Source organism: Castanea sativa, chromosome 1 (genome assembly GCF_040712315.1).
Source record: "Castanea sativa cultivar Marrone di Chiusa Pesio chromosome 1, ASM4071231v1".
NCBI lineage: Eukaryota > Viridiplantae > Streptophyta > Magnoliopsida > Fagales > Fagaceae > Castanea > Castanea sativa.
In genome coordinates, this window is record NC_134013.1 from 49559969 (window position 1) to 49586544 (window position 26576).

The 26576-nt window shown below is 39.5% G+C and overlaps 1 protein-coding gene across 1 annotated transcript; it reads right to left on the minus strand.

Annotated features, from left to right (window-relative positions):
• Nucleotides 1–14353: 14353 nt before the first annotated feature.
• LOC142628907 (uncharacterized) lies at nucleotides 14354–17723 on the minus strand. Its single transcript, XM_075802937.1, has 4 exons — nucleotides 17118–17723; nucleotides 15909–16047; nucleotides 14881–15791; nucleotides 14354–14599 (listed from the first exon to the last, which is right to left on the minus strand). The coding sequence occupies exons 1-4, from the start codon at nucleotides 17721–17723 to the stop codon at nucleotides 14354–14356; spliced, it is 1902 nt and encodes a 633-aa protein (XP_075659052.1).
• Nucleotides 17724–26576: the final 8853 nt, after the last annotated feature.

Genomic DNA, 26576 nt, shown 5'->3' on the forward strand with positions numbered 1-26576 from the left:
TCCTCTTTGTCTTCTAAGACTTTTCCTAGTGCCTCTACTTGTTTTTCCAACTCACCTCGGAGTTGTTCCAACGCCTTGAGATTCTCTTCCTGACGGACTTTCCAAGCTTTTAGCTCTGTCAACTCCTCTTCTATCACTTTTGCCTTTGCACAGACACGCTCCAATGCCGTCTCATAGGAAAGGCAGCGCTCTATTAACCCCTTCATCATCAGAACCCCTGCACCAACCACAAATTGAGATAAGGAAAATAATAAACAAACACGACGAAAATGTATTGAGATGGATACAAACCTGTGTAAGGTTGAACAGACCCGTCTCCCCCTTCGCTTTAGTGGCGTGGTTGCCTAGATCCTCATAGTCCTCGTCCTTGATAATGGATGTGATTTGCTTAAGGGCATACTGCGAATCCTCGCGAAGACGGACGAATGGTTTCTCCTTGACGGGATCTGGGCTAACCATCAAGCCTTTACCCTTCCCTAGGCTAAGCTTGGGGGGCAACTTGAACGAGCTGGAAGTTTTTCCGGCAGCTAGCCCGATCACCACCTTAGGCTTCTTAGCGTGACGGTCCAATTTTTCAGACGGCTGCCTTTTGGTGGACAAATGAGCCAAGCCCGTCTTAGAAGGAAGGCTCCCTTCCTGTTTTTTCTTAGCAGCAGCCTGCTGCTTGATGTAAGCTATTCTCCTGCTATTTTCAATTTCTGCATTAAGTGGACGGGTAAGAATCAGGGAAGCTACTGGAACACAAAAATATATATTGGGCAACGAACTTACGTTGGCGAACCTGTGTGTCGTATCGATGGGCAGCAGTAGTGGGTTCAAGGCTGTCGCAGTACCAGTGGAGAGTATCCAAAGTAACTAACTTAACCCACGTTCTCTTTGACAGCTTGGTGGTCTTGAAGATTTTTTTCCAAGAAACCAAACTGCTCAGTGGTAACCTATGGACAGTCCCAAGCTGCAAAAAGAGATGGTTAGAATGATTAAACAAATTGAAAAATTAAACCTAAGGAGGATGGACACCTACCAAACGGGGGCATTATACCCCAGGTCTTGTCCACAGGCATGTATTCCTGGTCGTCGAGGTGACACATCCAGTTGTCCCCTTGGAGGAAAAAATATGGACTCTTCCAGTTCCTGTTAGAGTCTAGGGTCTTGCATACTAACCTAAGCAACAGACTCCTTGGCAAGAAACTGTACATAACCCTAGATTGGACGATCTCGGACGGACGGTAACAATGGAAGAACTCCTTCACTATAAACCGGCGCGCCCTGTTAAACATCACCCCGTACAAAACTTTCACACCTAGGAAGACCATCCAGGCATTTGGGGAGATTTGGGTGACGGTCAGTCCTAAGTATTGGAGAAGACGACGGTGAAGAGCGCTCAATGGGAAACAAAGTCTTGCTTTCAGCATCTGCTTATACACTTCGATGTCTTCGAGACCTCTATAGTAACATTTTTTGGACTTAAAGGGTAGACGGATGGGTATGTGGTCGGGTATCTGGTACTTCTCCTTAAGTGTATTGAAGTGTGTTTGTTTGATGGTGGAAACGAAGTCATTGATCATCCACAAGGGAAGCAGGATAAATTCCCTAAATCCATCAGGATCTATGACGGATTGAGTAGGAGGGTCTACACCGTTTAGATTGTCATTTGAATCATACTCTGACCCGTCCTCATCTCGTACCTCATCCTTCATTGTAGAAGGTGAGTTGGCTGACAGAGCCCTTTCCTCGCTGGAGGTGCCAGGGTCTGCCTGACTTGACGAAAACACCTCATCGTAGCCCGCTCCTTCGTGGACACACAATTGACCACTTGACGCTTTACTAGATATTTGACACCTACACGTGACGGGTAAAAACCCTAAGACTCTAGGTCTACACAGATGACAGGCAGGCGAATAGAATGATAAAAAAGAAAAAACTTGGGATAAAAGGAAGAATACTTACAGCTTGACGGCGTAAGAAGGGCGATGGGAAGAGTGTAGAGAACGGTGGCACCAAGTTGACGAAGCGACGACTTAAAGAGAGTGGACGGTAGCGCTCTACTCAGCAAAAAATTCTTTGAAATGTAAAAATGAAAGGGATGAGCAACATATATGTAAAGGGAACGGCTCGGAAGACAAAGGGACGCTTCGATTCCAGCAATTGACCACTAAAAGCTTGCCACGTGCCCCTACCACATTAATGACCCTAGGCTAGCCTGTCAATCAACACACGCTTCTCAAGAATAGGGTCAGACCGTCGCTCCATGGATCCGTACAAAAATAGGCAATGGGTCCATAGAGTAAGGGGCAACTGAAGAGGGTGAAATTAAAGTGGACGGCCAAAATTTACAAGACCTACCATGGGTAGCTTTACTAGGTCGACGAACAAAGAGATAAAACGACAATGACGCATCAAAGGTGGATGGATGACCTGTGGTGAACGGATCACCTGCAATGGACGGATAACGGTTTAGACAGATGCTAAGGTTGACGATGGCAAAAGGCCACGTGGCAATGACATGGCTTATTTGGTCCCCAAGGAACTTCAAACGGCAGTAACTTGTGATCCACGATTAACCATAGTCAGTAAAGCTTCTATATGGAAAAGGTCCCTTAAAATATGCGCATTTATGAAGATCTTCTCTACAAGGAAATATTTCTCTTTACCAAGGAACCAATGTCGGTTCCCCACTACCATAAAAATGCCAAAACCTTCAAAAAATGAGGTACGCATAATTCACCCTAGCTCTGGCACTCTAGGGTTGTGACAATTTTTTTTGACTTAACATTTGGATGGTATTTGGCCGGTACCACACCAGTAGTCTCTTGAGGTTTTCTTTCTTGGTGCTGTGCAGGTGTTGTTTGGCATGTAAGGACCGTGCAGCTTACTGACGATCTTCGGCATCATCAAATCTTTTATTTATCTTTCCATTTTTTAAGAGTCGTTACCTACTTCTAATTAACCTATTAACTAAGGGCTTTTCTTAATGGCTCCCAAACTAAAAAGGTAGGCAAAAATGTTGAACCAGAATACATGGACTCAAAAGCTCGGTTATTGGTGGCAAATATGTTATAAACCTCACAACGTTTATCTAAAGGATAGTACCCTGTCTAGAATTGAGTCATAAAGATAATCGTTTAAATAATAACTAAAGAATTTGGCATTTAGTTTGATTTTGTTTTTGGCATGTGTGATCATGTATAAGTTAAACAAGTGCATGTCATGTGAAAGTTTGAATGCATGGCATCAAAGTCTATTCTAGAATGATGTAAATGTGAATGCGTGAACATACAAAAATACATGATAGCATGACATGCGAATGCGTGACATTTGAATATATCTTAGGATGACATGCGAATGCATGTTGTGGACGACTAAATTTCTCGGTTTGAAATAAATCAAACAAGTAAAACAGTTTCACAAATGCGAATTTGTATTGATGAATGTGTGGTACAATTCTCTGTGATTACAAAAGAGTGATCCTCTGATTCGATTTCCTTGAAAGACTTATTGATTGGAATTGTGGTAGTGTGATTTTGATTTGAACACAAATATCCTTCAATTTGGCTGAAGAATGATCGAAGACCCTTGAAGTAAAATTACAATGAATCTCCGGCTATGAGCTTGTTAGAAATTCTTTGCTCTTTGTGTTCTTCGCGTTCTTGATGCGTTCTTCATCTTCGAAGGTTTGTGTTGGAAGTTTTTCGGTGCTTTAGAGGCTTTAATCCGTAGAGCTTCGTTGATTTATGGTTTGTTGAGGTTTTTAGAAGCTTTTGAACTTGATTCCAGCAAACTTCAAGATCTAGGTTGATAGCTTGGATGGTTTTGCTTCGAATGTTCTTCGGTTTTGAGGTTGAAGTTCTCAAAGTTCTTGAAGGCTTTGAGGCTTGATTCCTGCAAAGCTTCTATACTTCTGAGTACTTCTGAATTTTCTTTGATGCTGCTTGTGCTCTAGATGGCTTGGTCTCTTCAGAGTTTCTGGAGGCTTTTGAGCTTGATTCCAGTGACCTTTGAGATCTAGGAAGATGATTTGGATGATTTCTCTTCGAATGTTCTTCGTATTCGAAGTTGAAGTTCTTGAAGTTCCTGGAGGCTTCAGGGCTTGATTCTAGCAGAGGTTCTAGATTTCTGAACTCAAGATCTCTTCCCGATTCTTCCCCAAATTTCTTAGTGTCTTCATCTCCTCCTAAATGCCTTAGGAAGGCTTCTATTTATAGGAGTTTGGGGGTGGGTGAGCGATACGTGGCGGAGTCTGATTGGTGACACATGTCACAGCTTGATTGGCCTGCTTGTGTCATCGCTTACACGTGATGGATTGCTTGTGTCATCGCTTACACATGCAGGGTTGCTTATGTCATCGCTTACACGTGCCTAAGTGTGATTAACATTTTGCATGCTTTTCATGTTTTTACTTTAATGAAACTTGGCAAATTTCTAGATAATATACATGATGCTTTGTAATTAGCCATTCTTTATGGGCTTGGTAGCATGATGTGTCAGCTTGTGATAGGCCGGGAATTTTCCCTATCTACAAATACCCCCTTGAGACTCGTTCACGTACATAGCTTCAGAGTGTGATGAGGGAATGAGTCTCGAAAAGAATGAATTTTGGCACTCGAATCTTCAAGTGCAGTGGCTGAAGGTGGCGAAGCTTTTAGCATGATGAAGTAATTTCAAAAGAGTAGACCCACCCATATGAAAGGCTTTGATGAGACCGAAAAGAGGTCTGCGAGTATTTGAATGTACTCGCGTGACCGAGTCTTCTCAGTAGAGGTTAAGTCAAAGTAATTTCAAAAGAGTATTTTGGATCATTGGTGGCGATCACAGGGTGTAGAAGATGGAGAAGAAATGAGAATGTCGCCTGGGTACAGCATGCAGAGCTATGGGGCTAGCCTCCTATTTTTAAGAAGTCTAGGCGAAGTAATTTCCAAAGAATATACTTTGGATTACGGCGAGGACATGTGGAAGAGTGGTTGAATGTGCATGTGTCATTGTTTCACTTAGGTTAAGTTGAGGTAATTTCAGAAGCTTATGGATTCTGGGTATGCTGATGTTGGTGGTGAAGAAGATGGCGATGAAGCAAAGTGAATGGTTGAAACATATGACACCATGGCGCTGGCCCTGTATGTTAGGGACCTTCTGGTGTAGATTTTTCTAGGAAGTACACCATGGGATATGGGACTGATTGCATGCTGAATGAGGTCCGACAGCAAGTCGTTGAATGTGCCTGTGTGATAGAACCATGCTGACGGACATTAAGTTGAAGTAATTTCAGAAGTATATTTTCTGAAATTATTCAAGCTGTTTTTAAGTTGGAGTAATTTCAGAAAGTGTGTTTTAAGGTACCAGCAACGATGACATTTGGGCCCCACGCTGGTAGGAACACGGAATGAGCCTTTGGCGACCATTTACCGACATCAAAGGCTGAATTCTGATGAGCTGGTACCTTGGAGGTCATCGTAAGTGTTGGATGGGAGACAATTTGTAGGATACCCCAACACCTTTTACCACCTTCACCTAATGCCACTTGTTGGAAAAGCACAAAAAAAGAAAAAAAGAAATGAAAGGTGGAGCTAACTTGCGATCCTAGTTTTAGAAACCAGCCAAGTTGCTGTTTGTTTCGAACCACTGCTTCTGATGGGAGACCAAGCAGTTGGAGAGAGACTACGGGAGCCCTGATCTTAGGAATAGATGTCTCTACTGGACTTAGATTTCCTGGCCAACCAAATCCAAGGAAGCATGGAACGACGATACCAGCCTTGTTATGAATAACTTTATGGACAAATGAGGTCGTTAAGGGGAGAAACAAAGTTTGTTCGGATCTCAAAACTAGCAAGAATGTTGTGAGAAAAGCTTCTATGAAACCATGAGAAGGTTGAGCTCAAGCTGATTACGAAGCAATATCGATTGCTAGGTGTTGAGAATGATGAGGCTATAGTGAGGAATGGCTATGAGAAGGAGGTTTTGAGATTTTGAAAGAAGCAAATTTTCATTTCATGATTCAGTGTGTTTTTCTTGTTGAGCTATAATGAATCCTACCCTTCTATTTATAGCGGAGAGACGAAGAAAAGTAGTTGGGTAGTTGAGAATGGCAGATGAGAATTTTTGGTGAGAATGGTGGATGAGAACAGTAGGCACCAAATGGGAATGGTAAGTTGGAGACTCGTAGGCACCAAACGGAAATGGTAGGTTGAAGTAGTGATCCAATGTGATTTCAAGTTTAAGACACACTTGTGAGAGTTCATCTGTTCTTTGAAAGGGGAGCCTTGATGAAGTTTGGAGGATAACCCTGAGGGAATCCAAACTAAGTGGATGAATCTCCAATTTTGATTTTGGGAGCTTAAGTTTTGGACACTGCTAGTACTTCGAAGAAGTGGGTTAGATTGGTGGTTTCCAAGTTCAAAACAAATAAGCAGATTTCAAAATCGGAATCTTTGTGAAAATCTGAATAGGACAAGTTTTGCTCGGACATCTTGATTCTTGGTTAAAGTTCACATCAAAGCCAATAGCCATAGAATCACACCATTTGAGTAATTTTGGATTCTCAAATGAATAAATAAACCCCAAAATTGGAATCTACGTGAAAAACTAAGCAAGACAGGTCCTTCTTGAAAATTTTGACTTTCGGTCAAGATTTATGCAAAAGTCAACTCTCTGGAAATTGGACGTTTGCGCAATTTTCGAGTTTCGGATAAAGAAATGGATCCTAAAATTGGAATGTACTCGAAAAATCGAGTGTAATAGGTCCGTTTTGAAAATTTTGACTTTTTGGTCAAAGTCAAAGGTCCAACTTGGTCAAAGCATTTTTTTTTTAATTTTAGGCGGTCCAGATCCGAGTCAGGATGAATGGGTCAAACCGGATCTGCCTGGACAAATGGGTCAAACCGAGGCGGTGACATCATTGATGACGTCATGCAACTGAGACGTGTGTCCAAGTGGGCACGTGGGAGCGCGTGATTGGTGAGGGCGGCGCGTGTTGGTGTGTGGTACTGAGGCTGTGAACGCCGGCTTTTATGGTAGCGCATGGAGGAGCGTGGTAGCTTTTTTGGTCTCGAGAAATTTGGGTTTTGTCGTTCTGGGGCCGTTGGATCGAGTGGTAGTGTTATTCTTGTGAAATAAAGTCTGGATTTGTATAGTTTTGAGGGCCTAAGTCGTTGGTCATTGCGAGTTTGTGGCAGCGCGTGATGGCGCGTGGCTAGGCACTTAGGCCTGAAATTTCCAGGTTTGGCAAATCGAAGGCCGCTGGATCGAGTGCTGAGGTTAGTTTTCTCAGTTGGTGATCCGATTTGCACAGATGTGAAGGAGTAGGCCACGATCTTCGAAGCCTATGGTGGCGCGTGGAGGCGCATATTTTCTCCGGTGTTGATCATCTTTCTGGGTTTTGTACATCGAGGGTCGTAGAAGACTACTGTGGTGTCAGTTTTGTGAAATAAGGTCTGGATTTCCACAAATTTGGATGAGAAAGTCGCGAGTCTTTGTTGGACTTATGGCCTATTGGTCTAATTTTGTGGTGGCCGCCCTGACAGGATGGTGCCAGGATTCAGACTTGCGAAGTAGGTAATGAGCCATTATCTTCTGTCTCCATGGCTGAATATGCTCTTTCATTTCAAAATTCAGCGCAAACTTCCCTGAATTTGAGTGTATTTGAGTTTGCAAAATCTGAATTTGAGCTGCAATTGTATTCACATTTCTGAAACGTGAATATAGTTTTTTCCATTGGCTAGTTCGTGGAACCATTTAATGGTTTGCTGACTTTCTTCATATTTCTTGTCTGCTAGTTTACCAGAAGTTCTCTATATAAGACGTGAGATTGGCTTCGTTCATTTGGGCATTCTTAGCCTTCAGTTTTCTTCTCCAGCTTTCAAGAATTTTTTATTTATTATTATTATTTTTTTACATTTTTCCTTTGTTTAGACATGCCATGGGATTTTCTTTTGACATTTTTTTTTGTTGTTGCTTGTTTTTGTTTTGCAGCACAGTTTCCTTGATCTTTGGGTTTTGACATCAAACTTTATGTTGACGTTCTCATAGTAGTGTTTGCCTTCATTTGGTGGCTTTGTATTTCATTGATAGCAATGTTCTTGCGGTGACGTATGCCTTCATGTTGTTACATTCTTTTCTTGCATCAACAATCTGTTAGTGATATTTGTCTTTGCAATGACGTTTCTATGAGGATATTCAGCTAGGCAAGGATGCTATTGCAAGTACTCATCTTTGAAGTCGTGTTGGCTCTGGTGTTGGCAGTTAAGCTGGACCAACACTTGTCTTTCCATATCAAGAATCTTTGCAAAGTAGCCACATCAAGAGTCTTTGCCATTGAAGCCGCTCCAGCATTTGTCCTTGTACTGAAGCTACACTAGCACTCTTCTTTTGCCACAAAGCTGCCTTGAAATTTTATCTGTATTGAAGCCATGCCGATATTTATTGTTGCCATGAAGTCACGACAACACTCCACATTAGCACTTGCACTCGCATTGAAGATGCACTAATATTGGCCTTTATAATAAAGCTGCATTAGCACCCTTTTTTAGAGGCAACATAGTTTAGACATTGAGGGTACATAGTACTGTCACTAGACATCAAGATTTTAGAGATGCCAACAAGACGTTAAAGATGCGAGGAGTCCCTATCAAGACTTTGAAGATGCAAGGAAATTCCAACAAAATCTTGAAGTTTCAAGAAGCTCCCATCAAGACTTTGAGGATGCAAAGAGATGCCAACAAAACCTCGAAGATGTGAGAAGAATGACACCAAGACTTTGACATTGCACAAACATGCCCTTAGAGGAGAGATGATGCAACACCAATTTCAGATGTTGGAGGAAGGTGACGTTGTTTAGATTTCAAAGACATGATGTGAAACAACACCACACAAAAGGGAGATGATGTGGTTCAAATTTCAGAGTTGTGAAGTGGCACAACCTAGAAGAGAGACAATATAGCCTAGACTTGAAAGGTACAAGAAGATGCCTCCAGGAGATAAGTGATGCAAAGCATACTTTGGAGACGTGGGATGATGTCCACAGAAGATGAGCAATGCCATGCAGACTCCATTCCTTGCAACATAGGTTGAAGATTTTATTTTACTCCACAACCAAGAATCAACTTATCATTATTTCAAGGAAAGATGAGTAACACCAATTCTTTGCAGCTGTCATTTTCTACCACAATGATCTTTGAACATCATATAGTGAGCAATTGATTGATCTTAAGCGACGCCTTGCCAATCAAAGGGTTCTTGAAAGCATGTTGACTACCTTTGAACAAACTCTTCAAGCTAGACTGGTAACCCTTTTTCTTTTTCATGTGACTGAACTTAGTAAAAAGTACTAAGCTACCTACGTACCCCGGAAAGGGATCAAGTCATTATGTAGTTTAACAGATTTTTTTTTGAATGATTTTTTTTTGTTTTGTTTTTTTTTTTTCACAAAAAGGGAGGGCTAATGTGTGTAATCCTCGCCCCACACCCCACGGCATTTCATGGGTACCAATTGCGCAATAGTGGGTATCACCACTAATTGAACCCGAGACCTCGGCCTCAAGGGCGACAACGGCATCCAACCACTACGCCACACTCGCAAATGGTGACATAGAGTGGGATTAATTTTTTTTTATTTGTACGCTTTCAAAGGTAATGGGTAGGCATCATGTACCCTTGTAGCGTTGTAGTGGGCAGTTTAAACTCTTACAGAGGAACAACCTTCGATTTTCAAGCATAGAAGTGTTTAAGGAACTTCCCATTGATAGGGCCGATCCTTACGCCATCATTGTCAACCAATTTGTAAGCCTTGTTGGTGTTTGCCTCTTACCTGAGAGTTGGAAGTACATCACAAGCAATGGTCACATGGTTTGACCCGACAACTTCATCAAGGTCTAGATCAATCTTGTTTTCTTTGGCAAGCTTCATGATTTGTTCTTTGAAGACGAAGCATTTTTGGATTGGGTGGCCAATGATGCGATGATATTTATAGTAGTTAGGGTCATCAACTTTCCCCATGTCTTCTGGTCGCTTGCATTCTGGCAATTTAATCAACTTCAATTGCAATAGTTGTTCTAAGATGTTTGGCACATCTTCATCGGGGAACGGATATGCTTTTTGCTCACGTTCCTTAAAGGTCAGATGATGCGCTTCGTTCTTTTGGCATCCTTCAAGTTGTTTTTCATTTGCCTTTGCTCCTCTTCTTGGAACCTTAACTACGACAGTGTTAACAACCACTGGGTCTTTGAGATTGTCTTTTGCATTCCTGTCATTCCTCCTTACTTCCTTTCTCCTTTCCTCGGGTATGGGAGGGTTTGTATTTCCATGGCTAGAAATGCTCAGCTCCATGTCATGCGCACAAGTTGCTAGCTCTTCAAATGTTCGGGGCTTTATGAAGTCCCCAATGCATGCCTTGGATGCATATTTCTACAGTAGATATTTCAGAAAGTCTATCCTTGCAATCCAAACTCAAAGAACGCCATCGATTGATATAATTAACCACTGGCTCATTTTCCCATTGCTTGGTATTAGTAAGCTCCATCGTGCTTACCGTGCGGCGCGTGCTATAGAATCGGTCAAGGAACTCCCTTTCAAGTTGTTCCCAACTATCGATTGACTCAGGTTCTAAGCCTGTATACCAATCAAAGGCATTCCCCTTGAGTGAACAGACAAACTGCTTTACAAGGAGGCCTCCTTGAGTCCCTGCATTCTCATAAGTTTCTACAAAGTGAGCAACATGTTGCTTAGGATTTCCTTTGCCATCAAACTGCAAGAACTTGGGGGGTTGATACCCATTTGGCATTCTCATGTTGTCGATGCGCTTTGTGTAGGGTTTTGAATATCTAAGAGAACTTGTAGAAGAACCTCTATATTGTGCTCGGATGGTATTTGTTATCATGTCTTGTAATTGTTGAACTAATAACGAAGCAACCGAAGTAGATTGTTCCCGTTGAGGAGTGTCTTGATTTTCTTTCCCTTTGTCATCTTTTGTAGAAGTGAAGCCAAATGGGAACTTAGGATCATGGCTTGATTCACCAAGATCTTGTATTTCAAGTTTATTCATTAGAGTTGCAATTTAGAGGTCCTTATCTTCAAGTGCTTTTGTGAGAAGGATGACCATTTGCTCCATTTCAGCCATCTTTTCTTCCATGGTAGAGGTGTTAGTCATCATGACTGACACAACTTCCCAAGATGATGAGGAAGGAAGTGAATTGAAGTGAGCACGTGAAATCTCATTTTTTGGATTCCTTTTGATGGGAGAGAAATCGTGCGACCAACTTCTTGTGAAGGAAGAAGGGGATTTGCCCCCATACTTGAGGTGTTCCTAGGTGGACATGTCCTTGTTGATGACCTTGTTTCTTGTAAGAGGGTTTAAGGAGATGATTGTTTGGACCTTGGCTCCCTTGGTTGATTGAGATTGAAGTTGATTATGAGCTTTAGGTTGGCTACAATTGATTGCACCAATGTAGTTGTTGGTGGTAGCCGTACTAAGTCTAACTAAAGTAGCTATTGTTGAGGCTTGGATGTTCTTGCTAGAGGCCATTGAAGTTGGTAGCAAGATGACGAAGATTTCTTTCTTTGCAGGAGAAGGAGATGAGAGGCAGAGAGGTCCCACCGGGCGTGCCAGAATTTGTGGAAGACTAAATTTCTCGGTTTGAAATAAATCAAACAAGTAAAATAGTTTCACAAATGCGAATTTGTATTGATGAATGTATGGTACAATTCTCTGTGATTACAAAAGAGTGATCCTTTGATTCGATCTCCTTGAAAGACTTGTTGATTGGAATTGTGGTAGTGTGATTTTGATTTGAACACAAATATCCTTCAATTTGGTTGAAGAATGGATCAAAGACCCTTGAAGTAAAATTACAATGAATCTCTGGCTATGAGCTTGTTAGAAATTCTTTGTTCTTTGTGTTCTTTGTGTTCTTGATGTGTTCTTCGTCTTCGAAGGTTTGTGTTGGAAGTTCTTTGGTGCTTTAGAGGCTTTGATCCGTAGAGCTTCGTTGATTTTTGGTTTGTTGAGGTTTATGGAGGCTTTTGAGCTTGATTCTAGCAAACTTCAAGATCTAGGTTGATAGCTTGGATGGTTTTGCTTCAAATGTTCTTCGATTTTGAGGTTGAAGTTCTTGAAGGCTTTGAGGCTTGATTCCTATAGAGCTTCTATACTTCTGAGTACTTCTGAATCTTCTTTGATGCTGCTTGTGCTCTAGATGGCTTGGTCTATTCGGAGTTTTGGAGGCTTTTGAGCTTGATTCCAGTGACCTTTGAGATCTTGGAAGATGATATGGATGATTTCTCTTCGAATGTTCTTCGTATTCGAAGTTGAAGTTCGTGAAGTTCCTGGAGGCTTCAGGGCTTGATTCCAGCAGAGGTTCTAGATTTCTGAACTCAAGATCTCTTCCCGATTCTTCCCCAGATTTCTTAGCTTCATCTCCTCCTAAATGCCTTAGGAAGGCTTCTATTTATAGGAGTTTGGGGGTGGGTGAGCGATACGTGGCGGAGTCTGATTGACACATGTCACAGCTTGATTGGCCTGCTTGTGTCATCGCTTACATGTGATGGATTGCTTGTGTCATCACTTACACGTGCCTAAGTGTGATTAACTTTTTGCATACTTTTCATGTTTTTACTTTAATGAAACTTGGAAAATTTCTAGATAATATACATGATGCTTTTTAATTAGCCATTCTTTATGGGCTTGGTAGCATGACGTGTCAGCTTGTGATAGGCTGGAAATTTTCCCTCTCTACACATGCGTATAGAAATATATCCTTAGATGATGTGTGCATGAATGAACGATTTATTTTTAGAAATAAAAGGCATAAACGGTAAGTGGCTTACCTTGCATTCTTAAATAAGCTAACAATTCAAATTAAATCCTCATATTTATTTCTTAGGGAAAGAAAGGCACCAAAATAAATTGCTAGTTTTTTTGGGGGGGGGGGGGGTTGTTTGGCTTTTGGTGGCCATGGACTAAATTGATTTAAGCCAAGTGCCTAGCATCATGTTTGAAAAATATTCATTTTTGAAAAGAATTTTTGAAAATCTCATAAGTTTTTATTGAAAAATACCTAAAAGGGTTTTTGTGAAAATTTCATGAATTTTTATTCAAAAAGTCCCTAAAAGCGTTTTGATAAAAATCTCATGAGTTTTGATTTGGGAAACTTTTTAACAAAAGTCTCGTAAGTTTGTGTTTTGAAAAAAATTCCATAGAAGGGATTTAGGCATTTAACAAAAGTCTCATGAGTTTTTATTTTTTGAAAGTCTTGAAAATATTTTATTGGTGGAAGCCTTGAAACCTATTTATTTATTTTTGAAATAATTTGAATTTTGTTTGTAAAAAAAAAAAAGATGCTTTTTTCAAGCCATTTTTTATATGGACCATGAATTTACGATATGCATGATGCAACTATGCATCTTCAAATCCAAATGTGTAATCACCTCATCAATTCCAAGAATATTAAGAATGACCTAAGCATCAAAGATGAATTAATGTGACCGTGCAAGAATGAAAATTTAAGTAGGCAAAGATGGAAATTTTAAGGTCAAGGTGGAAAGCTTATGACAAAATTGGATGGTTTGATGAAAAAAAACAAAAGTAAACTTGAACGTAAAGGTGCAAACTTTGTTTCAAAAATAGAAGTTTTGACATAAAGATGTGAGCTTTTAATGTTAAAGGTTGAAAATTTAATGCGAAAATAGAAGATTATGTTGGAGATGTTGGCTTTATGGGGAGAAAACATATAGGAACACCACTTGACCCAAATTTCTTAGCCTTCTAGATTAAGTGGTGTCCCTATATGTTATATTAATCTCTTAATTGAAATCTCCTCATGATATTATCTCCCCAACAAATGGAATTAGAGCATATTGTTTTGTATCAAAGTCCCTTTCCCACTTGAAGTAGGGATAGTAGATTGCACAAGGCAAAGTCCACACAAATGATTCTGGAAAAATACCTAACATAGTGCTAAATCATGGTGTGACGTGAGGTTCCCATGGACATGAAAGTGTGAGTTGGGTTCCCATGAATAAATGTTCAGGGTTTACACGTGGTTCAGATGGATGACTTGTTGATCAAGAAAAAGCCCATAAGGTAGAGGGAAGTTGGGAAGCTAGTAGAACTTGATCATGGTCCAAGTAGAGGTCTTGAAGCCCATAGAGAGGCAAAGACTCACATGAGAGAGGGAGATTGTTTTTTTGAGAATAAACGGTAGAAATCTATTCAAAGAAATAATAAGTTTATCAAAAGCAAGGCATCATCATAGATCAACCATGCTAAAACTGTACTAGCTACAGAGCTTTCTCTTCACCTATCAAAACCAGCAACTATATGCAAAGTTACATCAAGAAATGCCAAAGAAAAACAAGACTATCTTACAATTACTCAAGACAAGCTTCCATAATTAGCTTCCAAATATTCTAAAGCATTGGCTGCAACAGACTTGGCTAGAAAAGGGGGATCAGGACGTGGAGTACCGTAGCAAGCCTCATTCCACTTATTCCAAATCATCCAGTTGGTTGTGAAAAATATTGCAATCTCTGGGTCATTTTTCCTTTGCATTATTTGATCAGCCACATCCACAAATGAAAGATCTATGCAATGAGACATGATCTCCCTCAAGCATGTGGACTTCCAAACGCATATGTACAGCTTAGCAGGATATGGTCTGTTGACTCCACCCCATCCTCATAACATTCACATCCAACATCAAACAAAATTTTCCTTCTAGTTAGATTTGCTTTAGTAGGTAGTATATCTCTACAAGCTCTCCAAATGAAAGTTTTGATTTTATTACATAACTTGACCGCCCAAATCACTTTCCAAATTTTATTGCTCTGTAAGTGATTGGATGATTGGCCATGAGAAGATCTTAGTTGTTGAGTTTGGATCATCTTATATGCACTTTTTACCGAATATTCACCCGTGTTTGTGTATGCCCAAATTTGGATGTCTTGCACCGCTCTATTGCTCAATGGGATGGATTTAATAATCTCATCTTCATGTGGGAGGAATACATGATCAATCATGGGTACTCCCCAAGATCTTGTAGTTGGATCAATAAGGTTATCCATTGTGGTCATTGTTGAAATTGTGGAGCACGGGGTTACCACCTTGAATGATGGTGGGGTTGGAAGCCATTGGTCTTGCCAAATTTGAATTTTATTTCCAGTTCCTACCCGCCATCTCAATCCACTGTCCAAGACAGATCTGGCTGCCACTATACTTTTCCTTGCAAAACTCCTTGAATTTGGTGATGGAGCATCTAAGAAAGATGTATTGGGAAAGTACTTTGATTTGTAGACTTGATAAAACAAGGAGTGTGTGTTTTTCAGAAGCCTCCATCCTTGTTTGGCTAACATGGCTAAGTTGAAAGAATGGAGATCTCGAAACCCAATTCCTCCCATTGACTTAGGCATACAAAGTTTAGACCAACTCAACCAGTGTACTTTCCTTTCTTGTATCTTTTGACCCCACCAAAATTTGCTCATCATCCCTTCAAGATCTTTAAGCAAACCTTTCAGTAGTAAAAAGCATCCCATGGCATATGTGGGGATAGCTTGTGCCACGGCTTTAATCAAAATTTCTCTTCCAGCTTGAGACATTATGTTTTCCTTCCATCCCTTTAGTTTACTCCAGACTCTTTCAATGATTGGAGCAAAAGCTGGTTTTTTGTTACGCCTCACTATACTAGGCAGCCCTAAATACTTCTCATATTCTGGGACTGTCTCTGCACCCAATGCCTGTTTAATTGATTCTTGAGTCTCTAGTCCAGTGTTGTTGCTAAAGAAAAGAGAAGTTTTATTAGTATTAATCTTTTGTCCTGAAGCAGCCTTATATAAATTAAACAAAGAATTGACCTATCAACACTCTTCTACTGAGGCACGACAAAATAATAAACTGTCATTGGCAAATAGGAGATGAGAAAAACGAGGACTACCTCTGCTAGCTGCCACTCCTCTTATAATTCCATCTATTTCTGCCTTTTTGAGCAAAGCGGTAAGCCCCTCAGCACAAAACAAAAAGAGATAAGGTGACAGGGTCACCTTGTCTCTGTCCTCTAGAAGGCAAGATATAACCTGTAGGATTGCCGTTAACTAAAACAGAAAAATGAGCAGTTGTTATGCATGCCATTATCAGTTGCACCCATTTTGCATGAAACCCCATTTTCTCCATCACCCTTTGTAAATAACCCCATTCAACCCCGGTCATAAGTTTTGCTCATGTCTAATTTAATAGCTACCAGACCTATCTTGCCCCACCTCTTCTTTTTCATGCTATGCAAAGTTTCATATGCAACTAAAATGTTGTTTGTAATTAACCTTCTCGGGACAAAAGTGCTCTGAGTATCAAAAATTAAATTTGGGAGGATGAGCTTCAGCCAATTGACCAACATTTAAATATGATTTTGTATAGCACATTACATAGGTTGATAAGGCGATATTTTGTGATTACTTCAGGGTCTTTGGTTTTGGGTATCAGTGCTATGTGGGTATTATTTATATTTCAAAGTATAATTCCAGAATTTAGACATGATAGCACAACATTAGTTACATCAGCACCTACTATATGCCAAAACTTTTGAAAAAAGAAAGTAGTCATACCATCATGGCCTAGAGCTTTTGAAGGATGCATCTGAAATAAGGCGAATCGAACCTCTTCTAGATGAAAGTCTCTCACAAGCCAATCATTCATCTCCTCCGTGACTACTCTAGGAATATGGGCCACCACTTCTTCAATGGAATTCGGATTTGAAGATTGGAAGAGAGTCGAAAAATGTTGAATTATCACCCTTTTTATATTACTTTGTTGCTTTATCATCGTACCATCCATCTCCTTTAGCGAGACAATTAAGTTTTTTTTTTTTTCCTTCTTGCAGGTGCCTTTGCATGAAAAAATTTTGTATTACGATCACCTTCATGCAACCAGCTGATACGGAATCTTTGTTTACAATAAATTTCTTCTTTCTCAATTAAAATATTAATTTCATGCCTAAGAGCTTCACATTCAGCCCACGATGAATCCTTGTTGTTTTGCTCTAGCACTTGTAGCCTATTTCGCTTTTCCTCATCTTTTTGCCTAAGGAACACAATGAATTTTTACTCTAGGCTAACAACCGCTCCCTACATTCTTTTATTTTGTTACACACCTGGAACATAGGACTTCCATTGAAGGAAACAGACCAAGCATTTGCAATTGTGTCCTCGCAGCCTTCATCTTTCACCCATGCTTCCTCAAACTGAAATCTTTTTTTATACCTCCCAATTTGAAATTGTGATTGCCTTCTTAATCGCACCCCAATGGCCATATGATTGGAATTTGAAAAGCTTAAATGATGAACTTCAAAGTGAGGAAAAAGATCATACCATTCTTGATTAGCTACCCCACGGTCGAGTCTAACATATACCCGATCCTGTTCATCTCTTTGATTGAACCATGTGAAATGAGCACCTTTAAAACCCATGTCCCTTAATCTGCAATCGTCCAGCACTTCTCGAAAATTTGCCATTTGCCACTCACTTCTTGGTTCCCCTCCTTGTTTTTCATTCGCTGAAAGTATCTTGTTGAAGTCTCCTATGCGTATCCATGGCAATGTGACTTGCTGATGAAGTAGGTGCATCAAATTCCATGTCTCAATACGCTTCAAATTTTCAGGGTGCCCATAGATACCTGTCAATCTCCATGAAACCCCATCCTTCTCTGTCACAATAACATCTATATGGCTTTTTGACAAGGTTTCAATTTCACATCCCATTCTGAATCCCATAACAGAGCCAAGCCTCCACCCATTCCAATTCTATCTACACCCACTACATTATCTATTTTTAATTCATCTCTCACTCCTTCTATGTCTTTCTTTTTAAGTTTAGTCTCCATCAGAAATACAATTCAGGGATGTTGAACTTTAATGAGCTTAGAAAGCTCTCCAACAGCACCTTTGTCCCCAAGTCCATGACAATTAAGGCTTAAGATACTCATAGTTCAGCTTCCTTAATCACCTTACTTCATATTTCACTTAATCACCTTACTTCACAGATTCAATAATCCAACACAAAAACACCTAAATCTGTGACCCTTTAAGAGACAGATTTACCTGTAGCCAAGATAAGGTGCTGTTGAGATGATATGGAAGCTCTCCGCTTTGGAAAGACCCAACCACATAGTGTCTTTCATTGCTAAGAGCAATTAGCCCCTCCACTCCAAGATATGGGTTGGACCAAATTCATAAGCTTAAGTCGTTTGGGTGAAGTGGTGTCCCTAACTATATGTTATGTTTACTACTCAATTGAAAGCTCCTTATGATATTATTTTTCCAACACTTAGACTGTTGGGATAAATCCCCGTCTATGTTCCTGACTGAAACCCTTGACCACTAATTGAGTTTTGTACTTCACTAAATTTTCACCATCTGTCTTCAGCTTGAACACCCATTTGTTTCTCAGTGCCTTCTTACCTTTTGGAAGTTCAACCAACTCATAAATCTTATTCTTGTGCAAAGAATTCATCTCTTCTTGCATAGCTTTTATCTAGCTCTGCTTGTCCTTATGAGACACTACTTCCTAAAAGCTTTTTGCCTCCCTCTCATCAATAATAAAAATATACTCAGAAGAGGGATATCTAGTCGATGGACGACACTCCCTAGTAGACCTCCTCACATGAGATTCTTCCATCTCTGGTGGAGCAGGCTGCTCCGCCTGCTTAACATATTCTATATCTTGAGCATCATCACCATAAACTCTTTTCGCAGTTGGAGTGGGAACATAGTATGTGTACTTGAAGCCCTTTTGCAAATGGAATAGGGCAGGTCCTTTTCGCAGTTGGAGCAGGAACGGTATATTGCACCAAGCAATCCCATATAGACCACACAAACAATCTTGGAAAATACCCAATAATTGAGTATTATTGCCAATGGTGCTAGACAATGGTGAGGTGCAAGGTTCCCATAGAGAATAAAAGATATGTGGGGTTGACATGTGAAGGCCCATGGATAATGCACTAATGAAGGAAAAAGCCCATTAGGCAAAGGGGAACGAGGATGACTTGTTCATGACCCATAGAGAGGTCTTGAAGCCCACAGAGAGTTAGAGACTCACACAATAAGGGGAGATTGTTGTGTTACATGTGTGAGTAAAGTCCCACATTAAATAATAATGAGAAAAATGAATAGTTAATATAACATAATTGAGCACATACTCACTGGGCTTAGGCCTTTTGGGTTAAAGTGTGTCTCTATTTGTTATATTAATTATTTAAGGAAGTTCTCCAAGGTGTATATTTCCCCAACATAGACTACCTCTAAAATATTCCTCTCTACAATAGACAAAATTCCAAGAATCAACTAAAGTAGTTTATGGGATGAGGGGGTTACACACCTGATAAAATATTCAAGTACTAATAGTTCGACATTCTCACTAGCAAAAAGGAAAAAATAAAGTCATAATTTTAAGAATCAATTGAAGTAGTGTGTGGGATGAGGGGATTACACACCCGATAAAATATTCAAGTACTAATAGTTCAACATTCTTACTAGCAAAAAGGAAAAAATAAAGTCCTCAAAAGGATTTATGACAGTGCGCATTAACTATATGCTATGTTTACTATTGAATTGAAAGCTTCCCAAAGTATCTTCCCAACACTTAGGATGTGTTTGTTTGAAGGTGAAATAGGGTGGATGGAAAACTTTGGAGAGAAAATTGGAAGAAAAACTTTTTGGAGTGTGTTTGGTTGAGTGGAGAGGAAATAAAATAAATGGTAGGAGCTAGGTATTTTCTCCCGAAGCCCACCAAAAATTTTTTTCTCCAAAATGGAGAGAAAGCTGAAGGGAAAAATTGGACATCATTTTTGGACAAAAATACCCAAGTACAAGGCTTGTCCACGTTGCTCTTTTTCTTTTTCTTTCCTCATGGATGTTGCCTCTTCTTCCCTTTTACTTTTTTGTTTTTTTTGTTTTGATTTACTAGGTAGGCTTGCTACACGTCCAGGGCTTATATTCTTCTTCTTCTTCTTCTTCTTTTTCTTTTTCTTTCTTTTGTGTGTGTTTTTTTTTCTAGAAATAATTTTATTTTTTAATAAATTTAGGTGATTGATTTTTTTTGGTTGTTTATCCCTTTTTTGGTTTTAATTGAGCATCAGTTTTTAACAAGGGTATATACGTAAATTTTTACAAACTCAATTTTTCTATCCTTCCACTTTTCTACTTCCAACAAAAAAAAAATGAGGGAAATTGAAATTTTTTCTACCCTTCCTCTTTTCCATCCTTCAACCATTTTCTATCCTCCCACTTTTCCACCCCTCCAACCAAACGGACCCTTAAAGCACCTCTAAAATATTCCTCTCAACAATAGACAAAATGCCAAAAGAATCGACTAAAGTAGTGTCAGTTTGGCATGCTTAATTTTGCTAACTTATTTTACTATTCAGCTTATTTTTGTTACTATTTATGGGTCATGCTGTACTTTTTTACCTAACTTTTACCTTTATCTATAGTATTTTCAGCAAAAAATTTTCAGTTTCAGCAAAATAAGTAGATCTCAAATAGACCCATAGTGTGTAGAATGAGAGAATTACTCGTCCAATAAAATATTCAAGTACTAATAGCTCTAGACATTCTCATTAGCAAAAAGGAAAAAAATAAAATCCTGAAAAGGATATATGACAGTGCGCATTAATTCATTTGTGTGTTGATAGCCAAACCATTTTCAATTTTAGTGGCCTTCAAATGGACTTTCTAAAGAAAATTGAAATTGGATGTCCAAATCAAGGAGAATCTTGCGCAATGCGAATAAGGGTTCGAAGATAATACTTTGATTAGGAAAATAAACAAAGGCAAGGATACAAAGACCAGGTCAATTGATAAATCTCCTTTGCTCTCCCATCATTCTTCACATTTTCCATTTCCCATCATAATTATCTTTCAATAAATCTAACAAACACTACTAATTTTATATCTAACGTCACGCTGAAATAGTTGATTGTGCGTAATAGATACGTTTTGCCGATTGATTTTCATGTGTACCCACTAAAATATTTAAGTTTAACACTACTCTTTTACATTCATAACATTTTTACAATATTTTTATAACAAATTATAAGTGGTAAGTTGTTAGTTCTAATTTAAACTTACTTCTGAAATTACTTTTTTGCCTATACATTTATTTAGTCTACAATGTGAATCTTACAATATTGATAATACAATATAAAATATAAACCAATAATTATCTAATTTTTAATTGGTCAAAACTTCCAAACACATCTTTTCACAACTAAAATAATGTCCACATTCTTGATTTCTATCTAGTTTTCTGTGATATATGTGAGAGAGAGAACAATTTTCACAAAAATTGAGTTGCCGAGTTTTTATTAATTTTCATATGACCCTATATTAAAATCACTTTATCAATTGCAAGCAACTCACAATACTTTTAATTTTTTATTTTTTGATGAACAATACTTGCAATTTGTAACCTTAACAATTGTAAAATATTTTCTGGAAGTTGCTGTGACTTTAGACTTATTCAATACTCTTCCATTATATCATTCTTCGGTTTGTCTTATTCCAGTGAATTTAATAGTACTCCATTACACGTGCCCCTACTTGGGTGCATGATCTATAAATAAGATCTGGGTATAGAAGGTCACGGTATGAAATATCAACTCTCGAAATGAAGGCAATTCTTATTGTCTGCCTTTTCTTGGCTTCCTCATTTTTCATTGCCTCTTCAAATGCAGCTAGAGACATTCCAATACGTGGTAATGAGAGCACTAGTTTCTAGTAGACAGTTGTGTTCTAAATTTTGTTTGCAGCATACTAATGTTTTGATTATTATTTTTCACTAAAAGCAATTCATTTATGTTGAAAAATATTTTGAATATCAGCTTGTTTCAAATTGTTGGTCTAGAATGAATGATTCAAAATTATTTTTTTATATACTGATAATGAAATGAACTTTCTTTTTTGAAAGGACAAAAGTATAATTATTTATTCACCTCCAAAAGCTAGTGTTTTCTAACAAATACTAGTTAGTTATCACATACTTTCACTTTTTGAGACTTTCAATATATGGAACTATAGTTCCCATTGTTATGGATTATTTTCCCTGGTAATTTATTCAATTTGGTCATACTCTGATAGTTAGCTTTATCTCATATCTCAGGTAGGTGTAATCCATATGTTCGAGAATGTTATAACGATCCTCCATACCAGATGCCACATGCTCCACCATTGATTCCGCCAGCTCCACCCTTGAATCCGCCATCTCCACCTCATAGGAGGTTTCCACCTCAATCTCCTTGTACTCCTGGCCCATATAGGCGTGGTTGCCCACCTTAAATCCCTCAAGATATGAAGCACCATATATATATATATATATATGAGCAGTAATTAAGAATAAAGTAGGTTTTGTGTGATATATGGTTTGGGGTTTGTGATGCCTCTTCTAATTGGAAGTCCTGTATTAAGCACTTCATATTAATTTGATCTAATGTCTGCAAAATAAATGAGATGACTATAAGTTACTCAGTTGGTTTATTTGAGGCACATCATGCAAATTCCAAACTCTACCTTATCTACTTTTCTGAAATGTTCCGGTTATAAGAATTATTTTTAGACCTCATTTACTAGAGAAGACACCCGGCCAAAAAAAAAAAAAAAATCATACATATGGGGCCAATTAAGTAATTCGAATTCTATCACTTAAAAAAAAAAAAAAATTCTATCCAACTTTTTATTCACAAATATTTCACAAAATCCAATTTTCATCATTTTGTTAAATTTTTGTTGCATATCATATTAAATATGTTAGCATAAATGCAAAAGCGAAAACATAAAATATAGTATGATTCCTTAAGTTATTATATAAGTGTAATATAAATCTTGTGTTACAATGACTTGAACATGAGTATATATATCATTGAAATCACAAATTTTGGGTTTGGTGCTATCTCCTTGTGTAGGAGCTCTCTCTCTCTCTCGACTAGCTGGGAGACTACTCCCTCCCTTAGGTTTCCTAAGGGTTTTGACTTTTTCTTTTTGTTTTGATCTGAGATCCTATACCATGGCCGAAGATGTAATTAATGGTTTAGAGAAGATGAAGTTGACGATGGAGGAAGAAGAAGTAATCACGATCTTGGATGAAGGTCGGAGGGAAGAAATTGAAAGTTGCCATCTGAGTTTGCTCGGCAAGTTTCTCACATGCAAACCTTTCAACAAACGGGCTGCCCAAACAAAGTTGAGGCGAGCCTGGGGTTTGGAGGATTCGGTTCAGATTGTGGAAGTAGGTTCCAATCTATTCCAGGTCAAGTTTAATAGAGAATTTGACATGGACTACGTATTTAAAGGAGGACCCTAGTCCTTTGACAATCAAGTGCTCCTGTTAAGAAGGTGGCAACCCGGAATGACAGCAGCGAATATCAAGTTTGATTCAATGGCTCTCTAGGTTCAAATTTGGGGAGTGCCGTTCAATATGTCATCTCCCAAAGTGGCAGCAGAGATTGGTGGCTGTATGGGAGAGGTGGTGGAAGTAGAGAGGAGGCAGAAACTGGATGCACAAAGTCTTTTCATGAGAGTTAAGGTAGCAGTCCCCACGTCAAAACCTCTACGACGGGGTGGTTTCATCGGTGGATCGGATGGAAAGAGTTCATGGGTTATGTTCAATTATGAGTGTCTTCCCTTGTTCTGTGGATTCTTGGGACATGACCTCTACGACAGGGTGGTTTCATCGGTGGATCGGATGGAAAGAGTTCATGGGTTACGTTCAAATATGAGTGTCTTCCCTTGTTCTGTGGATTCTTGGGACATGACCTAAAGCACTGTGCAGAACATTTTGCACTGAGTAAGAATGGAGGTGAGGTGGTGTACCAATACGGTGAATGGCTTAAAACTACAGGAGGCCATTCTAGATCACCATCAAGGATGGGCTTGGCCAAGAACCACCATCTGAGCAATGCAAATTCGACTGAGGCTTAGACCGAAAATAGAAGCAGTCTAGTGAGGCTGGCGGCGGAGGACATGTCCAATGGTACAAACCCTACAGATGGCAATTCGCACATAAAAGGAAAGGACGAGAAAGTAGGGATTTCACCGATTTAGATCACCATCTAGATCACTGTCTTCCCTTGTTCCGTGGATTCTTGGGACATGACCTAAAGCACTGTGCAGAACATTTTGCACTGAGCAAGAAAGGAGGTGAGGTGGTGTACCAATACGGTGAATGGCTTAAAGCTGCAGGAGGTCATTCTAGATCACCGTCAAGGATGGGCTAGGCCAAGAACCACCATCCGAGAAATGCAAATTCGACTGAGGCTTAGACCGAAAATAGAAGCAGTCTGGTGAGGCTGGCAGATGGCGATTCGCACATAAAATGAAAGGACGAGAAAGTAGAGATTTCACCGATTTTCACGGATGCTGCTTCCGTAACGGATGGGATATCTAAGGAAAGTTTGGGGCCGTTTTCATCGGTTAGAAAGTTTGAGGCGCCAAATTTAAATAAGGAGAGTATATCTCATAATAGTAATTTGCAACACGTGGAAGTCAAGTGGCCAAAACCAATTATGGGGCACGTGGAAGGGAAGGAGCAGTTTGGGCCTCAAGTTTCAAAACAGAAGCCCACTTGGACAAGACTAGTAAGGATGGAGTGTGGGCTGAGCTTAGAAAAAACAGAAGCGAGGCCGTATACGTTGGGGAAAAGAGGGATCCAGGAAGCTGAAATAGAAGTTGGTAATGAGATTAAAGGTCAGCTGGGTAAATGGGGTAGATGTTCTATAGAGTTCAAAACGACTGAAGCGGTGGGGTTCAGGAGCACCCTTGCCAAGCAAAATGAGGCTTTTAAGTTGGAACTACCAAGGGCTTAGAAACTCTTGGATAGTTCAAAGCCTTCAAAATTTGGTGAAGGATCAAGCTCCCATTGCATGTTTCTTAATGGAGACACGCATAGACTGAGAGGGTTATGAGAAACACTGTAGAGAACTTCCTTTCCAAAACAAGTTGATAGTTAAGAAGCCTTATGGTGGTGGTGGTCTAGCTCTTATTTGGAAATCTAAGGTGAATATGGAAGTGATAAATTTTACGGACAATCATATCTTAGCTAGGGTGGTGGAAGATGATGGCTTTGCACGGATGTTGACGTGCTTTTATGGATGGCCTGAAGCAAGCCAAAAACATAAATCATGGGCTCTGCTTAATCACATACGCTCATTTGTGGATGGACTATGGTGTTGTGTGGGTGACTTTAACGCTATACTACACTCCTCAGAGAAACTAAGTAAGTATCCTCCTCCTTGTAAATAGATGGATGATTTTCTTTATGTCTTGGATGTTTGTAGATTGGCAGATTTGGGTTTTGTTGGCTATCCCTTCACATGGAATAATAAAAGACTGGGGCTGGAAAACACGAAGGAGAAATTGGACAGGGTGGTGGTCAACACGGGTTGGAAGGAAAAATTTCTAGTGAGCTCGGTGACTCATTTATTTTCTCATGCTTCGGATCATCGCCCTTTGCTACTACAAGCTAAACCAGACTTACGGCGCTGAGGCAAAAGCACAAGGAGCTTCAGGTTTGAAGAAGCTTGGCTGTTGAGGGCTGATTGCGAGGAGGTAATTAATGAGGCGTGGGGGTTGGTGGGCACCTTGGAGTTGGGTTTGTGTTTCATGCAGGAGAAAATTAGCAAGTGTGGATCAGTACTTCAGGCGTGGGGTGCGGCTGACACTAATCCAGATGAGAAGGAAATCAAGAAACTCCAGAAAAGGGTGGAAAAGTTAAGCATGACTGAACCGACAATGGCAAACAAGGCTGAGTTCTTGGCAGCAAGCAAGACATTAGATGATTTGCTTCTTAAACAGGAAGTGTAGTGGACCCAACGATCTTGGGTCTCGTGGCTGAAGCATGGTGACAAGAACACTAAGTTTTTTCATTCCAAAGTCTCTCAAAGGCGGAAGAGAAACTTCATTCATAGGGTCAGAGATCAACACAACCAATGGGTGGAAGAACTTGACGAAGTGGCTGGTGTGGCAATTGAGTACTTTGAGAGTATTTTTCAGTCAGATACATGTCAAAGAATGGAGGAATATCTTAGTGTAGTGCAACATAAGGTGACCCCAGCGATACAGGATATCTTGTCTAGTGACTATAGTGAGGAGGAAATCAAAGCTGCATTGTTCCAAATGGGACCAACAAAGGCGCCTGGACCTGATGGTATGAATACTATTTTTTTACCAAAAATATCGACATATTGTTGGGGATGATGTGATTGCAGCTGTACTTGATTTTCTAAATTCTAGTAACATGCTCCCTGAAATTAATTATACTCATATAGTTCTTATTCCTAAGGTGAAGTCTCCTGAGAATATCTTTGATTTTAGACCTATTAGCCTTTGTAATTTCATTTATAAAATTATTTCGAAAGTGATGGCTAACAGATTGAAACAGATTCTTCCTCAGTTGATTGCTCCTACCCAAAGTGCTTTTGTTCCAGGCAGACTTATCACTGATAATGTATTGGTTGCATATGAAACCTTGCATGCCATGCACTGTAGGGAAATCAGGCAAGAAGGGGTCTTTAACTCTGAAGTTGGATGTAAGTAAGGCTTATGATAGGGTTGAATTGGAGTTCT